The 8,931-nt window shown below is 49.4% G+C and overlaps 1 protein-coding gene across 1 annotated transcript in view; it reads right to left on the bottom strand.

Moving 5' to 3' along the window:
- LOC115243238 (calcium-binding protein P-like) overlaps positions 1–5,990 on the bottom strand; it is a 7,556-nt gene extending 1,566 nt beyond the window's left edge. Inside the window, exon 1 of the mRNA XM_029820053.1 lies at positions 5,447–5,990. Within this exon, the coding sequence (XP_029675913.1) occupies positions 5,447–5,923 (477 nt within the window). The 5' untranslated portion in view covers positions 5,924–5,990. The remainder of the gene's footprint in view (positions 1–5,446) is intronic.
- Between the last annotated feature and the right edge of the window lie 2,941 nt (positions 5,991–8,931).

Genomic DNA, 8,931 nt, shown 5'->3' with positions numbered 1-8,931 from the left:
AAGCGCGGGCTAAAGGGCCGCGCCAGTCGAATAATTGCAAGAACCGTACCGTTACCTCCAGAGAGGCGTCATTAATCGAGATTTCGTGCTTAATATTAATTCCGTTTGTTGTTTCTTTTCGTATTATGATTTGAGTTGGGAGCGTCACCGGAAGAAAGAGCGGGAAGTCAGTAAAACATCACGGAAAATATCATCGTCAATCAAGGATGACCGCCGAGGGGCAAGCAGCCAGCAATCCGAGAATTCAAAGCATCTAACGTCTAGCTATGTCACGACGGGATCAGGACCCGCACACGTGATGCGCAACACACGGGACAGCGAGAGGATCCTCGCGCAAGGACACAGGCCCGTGCGGATCCGGTCCCCGCGGAGGGGCTGCAATCCTGCACGCGGTGGCGTGACACGGCCCCGGAAAAGGCGAAAAGAGGGGTGGCGGCGATACTTCCGGCCAAGCCGTTTGTCCTAGACTTCGCGACGGCCCCGCGGAAAGGGCCCCAGCGAATTATTGTTTGTAATACCGGGGGCGCGCGCACCCCCGATCTGACCGTGAGCGCGCCGCCCGCCGGTCACAGCGCGTAATAACGCGTGATTGGTCGCGATAATACGCACCCCGTGTGCGCAGCCCCGGCTGGCCCACAGGTATCGATTCTGGATCGCGGCGATCCGGGAGCAGACTGGCGTGAGCTCGCGTGTAAAACAGCGGTGTTTGTTCTGGAGCCGAAATAATCTAGACGAGAGCGACTTTGCGAGAGCGTTGCGGCAAGAGAGGTCGAGGAGGACTCCCGCGATCGAAGGACGGACCCGAGGGAGAGGACGTCGACATCGCCGACCCCGTACAACCACCCCGAGAGGAAGAGTACCGGTGAGGTTGTCCTCCGCCATATTCGCCATTCGCGATCGCGCCCGGAATCGTTTCGTTCTGTCGTCGTCGCCGTGAATTAGGGGTGAGGACACTCCAGAGTATTTGAAAAAGGGATGGGCGGAAAGTAGATGGAGAAGAGTATTAAGATTCAGAATAGGAAAACGAAATAAGAGAAGGGTTATACTGGGAGAGAGAGGAGAAGAGGACATGTAGATTGTGTGGAGGAGTGGAAGAGACTTGGGAACATGTATGGGAAGGGTGCACGGGAGAGGGGAGAGGGAGGGAGTAGAGCTGGCAGGATGCGGTGGAAAGGATGCTGGGAGGTGAGGGAGGAGGAGAGGAATGGATAAAAGAGATAGAAAGAGCGAGAGGGGTAGAGAGCAGGGAAGGGGAAAAGGGTGGAGAAGAGTGGAGTGGGGAAAGGAGGGAGTAAAAGGGGTGAACGTATGAAGGTGGGGGGAGAGAATGAAGAGAGAGGGAAGGGAAGGAGAACAGGGGTAAGGAGAAGGGTGAGAGAGAGAAAGAGAGGAGGAGGAGAGAGAAAGAGAGAGAGTGAGAGGGAGAGAGAGAGAGAAAGAGAGAGAGGGTGGAGGATGAAAGAAGAATGAAAGAGGAAAGAGGGGCGGAAGAACTATAAGGAAGAACAGCGGAAGCGGGGGTCCAGTAGAGATAAGGTTTAGCGTAAGATAGACGTAAGTAGTATGTAAGTTAGAGATAAAGCAGTAGGAGAATAAAGCGGAGAGAGAAAGAGAGAATGACGGAAAGGGCGATGATAGGGCGAAGCATGTACATAATGTATTAGATTAAGGAATAGGTTAAGGGATTGTAAAGATTGTAACCCCATTAGGGATCAATAAACTTTGTGACGTTGCCGTCTCGCGCGCGTCCGCCGGGTCCCTCTCCGATCGAAAAGCGCGGGCTGAAGGGCCGCGCCAGTCGAATCATTGCGAGAACCGTACCGTTACCTCCAGAGAGGCGTCATTAATTGAGATTTCGAGCGTAATATTAATTTCGTTTATGATTTTCTTTCGTATGAATAATTCATTTGGGAGCCTCATCGGAAGAAGGAGCGGAAAGTCGCTGAAGCGTCACGGAAAATACGATCGCCAATCAAGGAAGACCTTGGAGGGGCAAGGAGCCAGCAATTTGGAAATCCAAAACATCTAACGGCCAAACTAGCTACGTCACGACGGGATCAGGACCCGCACACGTGATGCGCAACGCACGGGACAGCGAGGGGATCCTCGCGCAAGGACACAGGCCCGTGCGGATCCGGTCCCCGAGGAGGGACTGCAATTCTGCACCCGATGGCGTGACGCGGTCCCGGAAAAGACGGAAGGAAGGGTGGCAGCGATACTTCCGGCCAAACCGTTCACCTCAGACCCCGCGACGGCCCCGCGAAAAGAGCCCCAGCGAATTATTGTTTGTAATATCGGGGGCGCGCGCACCCCCGTTACGACCGTGAGCGCGCCGCCCGCCGGCCACAGCGCGTGATAACGCGTGATTGGTCGCGATAATACGCACCCTGTGTGCGCAGCCCCGGCTGGCCCACAGGTATCGATTCTGGATCGCGACGATCCAGGAGGAGACTGGCGCGAGCTTGCGTGCGAGATAGAAGCGTAAGCTAGAGGACCGTTTTGGCGAGAGAAAATACGAGAGCGATAGCGAGACGAGAGCGAGCGGAGAGGATCCCGGCGATCGGAGCTGCGAAGGACGGACCCGAGGGAGAGGACGTCAACGTCGCTGACCCCGTGTAACCACCACGAGAGGAAAAGTACCGGTGAGGTTATCCTCCGCCATATTCGCCACTCGCGATCGCGCCCGGAATCGTTTCGTTCTGTCGTCGTCGCCGTGAATTCGTACTTTGGTGTACGGGCTAAGCCCGATTCTTTGGTGTAGATTTTCGCGTCACGGCCACGTCGTCAAGCGATTCGAGCCCCGGAGCCTCGAAAGTATCGGTTTCCGCGGATCGAGACATTACCTCGCGTTTCTAATAAACCGTGTGTTGTCTCTCTGGAGATTCGGATTCCGTAGATTATATTTGCGCTGGTTCTCGCACGTCTAGCGTTTAAGATTCGTTCGTACTGTATGTCGGTCGTTTGAGTGTGATTCGCGTCAATTTGTTATATTATTTATGTCTTTCGTTTGTGAATCTTCGCGTCTAAACTGTGCGTGCACGTCCGGTGCTACTTTCCTTCGCGATTATTATATGGGTTACGTGAGAGTGTGAATCGCGTAAATTCGACGTATTATATCGGCTGTAAAGCACCGCGTCTCGAAAGTGAGTGCGTTTTGTGAGAGTTTCCTCGCGATTCTTGCATGAATTGCTTGCGTGTGTGCCGAGTATTCGATTCTGCGTAACATGTCTGCCCGAAATTGAAGCATGTCCGCGTTGTGTTAATTGTCTGTTAATCTTAAATTGCGTATTAATAATTTAGCGGTAATAGCGGGCGTTAAGGTCGCCGTTGGCGAGGTGATATCGAGAATTGATTCGGGCTTGCGCCCAAATTACAGAAGAACGCAATAATCAATTTCTTCGCAGTGCAAAGCGTAATTCAAGCCTAGCGAACATTCCGGCCGAAATAACGGGTCGACCTCGGCGTACGCACTCTGAGGTTTGGCGCCCCGCGTCTAACACCCCGTCTCGCAGCCGCGTTTCTTTTACTGCAGCCGTATATCCGCGCGGTTTATCCTTACTATTCTCGAGGAGTTGCGGCTCCCGCTATTCTAATAAATCTGTTAATTTCTCTGTTTAATTTACGAGTTTCCTTCCAGTTGTGTTTGTCGTTTACGTACTTGTCGTCTCTTGCACAATTTCTCGCGTTAGATCAACTCGCCCTGCCCCTCTACCGTTAGGCGAGCTAGTCAGCCCGTGGCGAATTCCGGCAAATTCTTTCGCGTTTATTTCACGCTTATTTCATGTGTTTCGCGGATTGATACGTGAAAGATCGTATCTGGCGCCTTAGTTCGATTCTCGCGATTATCTCTCGGATCTCGTCACGGTACGCGCGGAACTCCTAACATCCCGTTCCCACCTGGCGCGTGGATCTTTTTCTTCGTTTTTCCGTTTTTGTCAACGACCATTCCGCCTCTCCCGTTCGGCGAATTAGCTCCTGTTCGTCGGCACAATTTACACCCACGCGACGGAGAGAACGAGTCGGCGGTTGCGTTTATTGCTCAGCCGCGAGACGGTAGGAAAAGTCGTCGCAGCGTGTATATATACGTGTACCATAATACCACTATATTCTATGCATGTGTTGTGTACATATATAGCGATAAAGGAGCGATGATGATGGTGACGTTTCTTACAAGAAAATTTCCACATTTCGACTTTGCTTCGTAATAGCTCTGCTTTATAAAACATGCAGAGCGAAAATAAAGACACTTTCCTTATATAAATCGAACCCAAGCTATCGATTAAGAGGATGCCGGATTACCGACAGAACGCGAATATTAGTAGGATTGCAAAATCTTTTTGTTGATTAAAGATATCAACAAATCCTTTTCCACAATTAAGGTACACATAATAACGGAGTGCGGAGTTTAACATTTCATATGAAAAGTTAAAAAAAATGAGAAAATTACAGTTTTGTTATCGGCTTCTGCCGTCACATTTACTTAATATAACAAATTTGTAATCTGTACGTGCCTAATCAGTAAACCCCGCACTCGGCATTTCATCAAAGAGTATAAGTGAACTTAGAGAAGTGAGTTTAGAAGCTTTAGAAAAAAGATTTTACGATGCTACGCTTTCGTGCATATGTGTGTGTGCGAGATCGAGGCTCAAGAGTAAAACAGAGCAGTAGATTAGTTGCGTGATGTCGCGATAGACGGAGCTGCAATCTTACATGACAAGGACAGACATAATCGTACTACCATAGACATAGTATATCTAGACCGAGTGTTGAGAAGTGGGAGCCGAGGTGCACGTAGAAAAGGATATACTCTGTTTCGTGCCCCTTGCGTTCTTTCTCGCTCGCACGTAGCATAGCGTACTCTTTCGCTATGCTACATGCGAGTGAGAGAGAACGCAAGGGGCACAGAACAGAGTTATGTCCTTTTCTACGTGCACCTTGGCCCCCACTCCTCAACACTCGGTCTAGATATACTATGTCTATGGTAGTACGATTATGTCTGTCCTTGTCATGTAAGATTGCAGCTCCGTCTATCGCGACATCACGCAACTAATCTACTGCTCTGTTTTACTCTTGAGCCTCGATCTCGCACACACACATATGCACGAAAGTGTAGCATCGTAAAATCTTTTTTCTAAAGCTTCTAAACTCACTTCTCTAAGTTCACTTATACTCTTTGATGAAATGCCGAGTGCGGGGTTTACTGATTAGGCACGTACAGATTACAAATTTGTTATATTAAGTAAATGTGACGGCAGAAGCCGATAACAAAACTGTAATTTTCTCATTTTTTTTAACTTTTCATATGAAATGTTAAACTCCGCACTCCGTTATTATGTGTACCTTAATTGTGGAAAAGGATTTGTTGATATCTTTAATCAACAAAAAGATTTTGCAATCCTACTAATATTCGCATTCTGTCGGTAATCCGGCATCCTCTTAAAAGAGCAGGCATATATGCGGGTGGCGCAGGCATATATGCGGGTGGCGCAGGCACATATCCGGATGGCACAGGCACATATCCGGATGGCACAGGTGGCGCAGGCACGTATCCGGATTGTGCAGGCTGCACAGGCACGTATCCGGATTGTGCAGGCTGCACAGGCACGTATCCGGATTGTGCAGGCTGCACAGGCACGTATCCGGATTGTGCAGGCTGCACAGGCACGTATCCGGATTGTGCAGGCTGCACAGGCACGTATCCGGATTGTGCAGGCTGCACAGGCACGTATCCGGATTGTGCAGGCTGCACAGGCACGTATTCGGATGGCGCAGGCACATATCCGGATGATGCAGGCGTCGGAGCCATGTATATAGATAGTGCAGGCTGTGCAGGCACGTATCCGGATTGTGCAGGCGGCACAAGTACGTACTCCGATGACAGCGATGCGGGCATGTACCCTGTTGGCGGTATATTGGACGGCATGCCAGCCTTCTTCTGCCTGCGCCTCTCCCGGAAGACCGCCCGCCGCACCGCATTACTAATGCGCTGGAAAAAAAATTAAAATATTAATGTTTTTACACACACACACACACACACACACACACACACACACACACACACACACACACACACACACACACACACACACACACACACACACACACACACACACACACACACACACACACACACACACACACACACACACACACACACACACACACACACACACACACACACACACACACACACACACACACACACACACACACACACACACACACACACACACACACACACACACACACACACACACACACACACACACACACACACACACACACACACACACACACACACACACACACACACACACACACACACACACACACACACACACACACACACACACACACACACACACACACACACACACACACACACACACACACACACACACACACACACACACACACACACACACACACACACACACACACACACACACACACACACACACACACACACACACACACACACACACACACACACACACACACACACACACACACACACACACACACACACACACACACACACACACACACACACACACACACACACACACACACACACACACACACACACACACACACACACACACACACACACACACACACACACACACACACACACACACACACACACACACACACACACACACACACACACACACACACACACACACACACACACACACACACACACACACACACACACACACACACACACACACACACACACACACACACACACACACACACACACACACACACACACACACACACACACACACACACACACACACACACACACACACACACACACACACACACACACACACACACACACACACACACACACACACACACACACACACACACACACACACACACACACACACACACACACACACACACACACACACACACACACACACACACACACACACACACACACACACACACACACACACACACACACACACACACACACACACACACACACACACACACACACACACACACACACACACACACACACACACACACACACACACACATATATATATATATATATATATATATATATATATATATATACTGTATACTATTTACATATATATATTGACATATATACAGGGTGTCTCACCAAAAGTGGCCGCTCCTTTTTATGTTTTAAACTAAAAGAGGAAGACCATAACAAATATATATAAAATTAAATGGTTCAAACCGAATTCTATTGTGAGCATAGTGGTTATTAACAAAAGCTATAACGAACGGAAAGGTACGCACAATTTTTTTATAATAATGTGAATACTTCAATATTATAAAAGTTGTAGCACTGTTTAAAACGAATACAATGATGTATGATATAATGTTAATATTTTACATATTATTAACCGTTTGTACATTTGGTCCTCTGGACCGATCCGGGCCCGTCGGCATCCGCCTGTTGTCCGCTAGCGGCGACGTTGCCACGGTCACCCGCCTCCTCGGGTCCGCCGCTAGCGGTGACGTCGCCGTGGTCATCCTGGCCCTTGATGCCGCCGGCATAGACATCGGCATCGGTGCCGTTGTCATATATATATATACAGGGTGTCCGACATGTAAGTAGCCAAACGAAAGGTGGAAGTAGATTGGATCAAACTGAGTCGAAAAGTCCTGAACCATTTTTTTTATAACGCTTAATAAAGGAGTTATTATTGAGTAAAGTCTGGCCAATCAGCGCCGATCTTTAGCGGGCGCACGTCAGTGAGCCGCGCGTCGTGAAGTGTGCGCTATCGCATACTACCATTTGGGGACTCCGGTGGCTCAGTGCGTAGCGTGCCTGACTCATCGCTTCACTAAAAGTCTTTGACCTTTATTAAGCATTATAAAAAAAATGGTTCAGGACTTTTCGACTCAGTTGGATCCAATCTACTTCCACCTTTCGTTTGGCTACTTACATGTCGGACACCCTGTATATATATATATATGTCATCTTACTATAGAAAATCAGATGACCGTATTTCGCATTTTATATATCCGAAAATAATTTTAATGCATTAATTACATTATTGTGATTAAAATGACGTCGTAAAATAGTAATAAATAATATTCTCATGTATTCGCCGGGTTACCCGGTTGCTGGGACGGCGCACCCTGATACCTAGCGTTACACCAGGTCACGGGCTACCCGTGGTTAGGCCGGGCTTCCCGGTTGCTGGGACGGCGCACCTTGATACCTCGTGTTACACCGGGCTACGGGCTTCTCGTAGTTAGGCCGGGCTTCCCGGTTGCCGGGACGACGCATCCTGATACCCCGGCGTTACACCAGGCTACGGGCTTCCCGTAGTTATGCCGGGCTTCCGGTTGCTGGGACGGCGCCTCCTGTTAGTTGATAAGTCCGTTCCGCGTTATACCGTAAGACCGTTTTGTATATACCGCGACCGTCTCTACCGCAAGACCACTTTGGTCTCCGTGTATCTTTCCGAATAAATACCGCGACCTGTTAGATGGTAATACCGCGTTGTACATATACCGCGACCTGTTATATTGTAAGACCGTTGTACATATACCGTGACCAGTAAGACCGCTCCGGTCTCCGCGTCCTGATAGATTCTAGTACCGCCTTGTATATACCTGATTATACCGTAAGCCCGCACTGTATATACCGCGCATTATAATTGCAGAGCCGACTCCACCTGTACGCACGGCCTTCAGAATACACAAGCGCGCCAGCCCTTCTAAAGGTAGGCCGCAGAAAGTGCCGACGCCCCGTCCTTCTAAGGATAAGGTAGTCAGGCCGTTGGAATTACGATCGAAGGCCACGCGACACCCGTAGCATTTAAGATCTGTCTGTTCCGCTTAGAATAACCCCAGTTGCTTGCATGCGAACCTCGCGATTGCAGAACACGACCGCTTGAGCCACGCTCGCTTCCCGAGCTC

The sequence above is a fragment of the Formica exsecta genome, unplaced genomic scaffold, assembly GCF_003651465.1.
Source record: "Formica exsecta isolate Colony F162 unplaced genomic scaffold, ASM365146v1 scaffold700, whole genome shotgun sequence".
In the NCBI taxonomy this organism is placed as follows: Eukaryota; Metazoa; Arthropoda; class Insecta; order Hymenoptera; family Formicidae; genus Formica; species Formica exsecta.
Note: the sequence above shows the minus strand (reverse complement) of the source record. Positions and strands in the feature narration are given on the sequence as shown.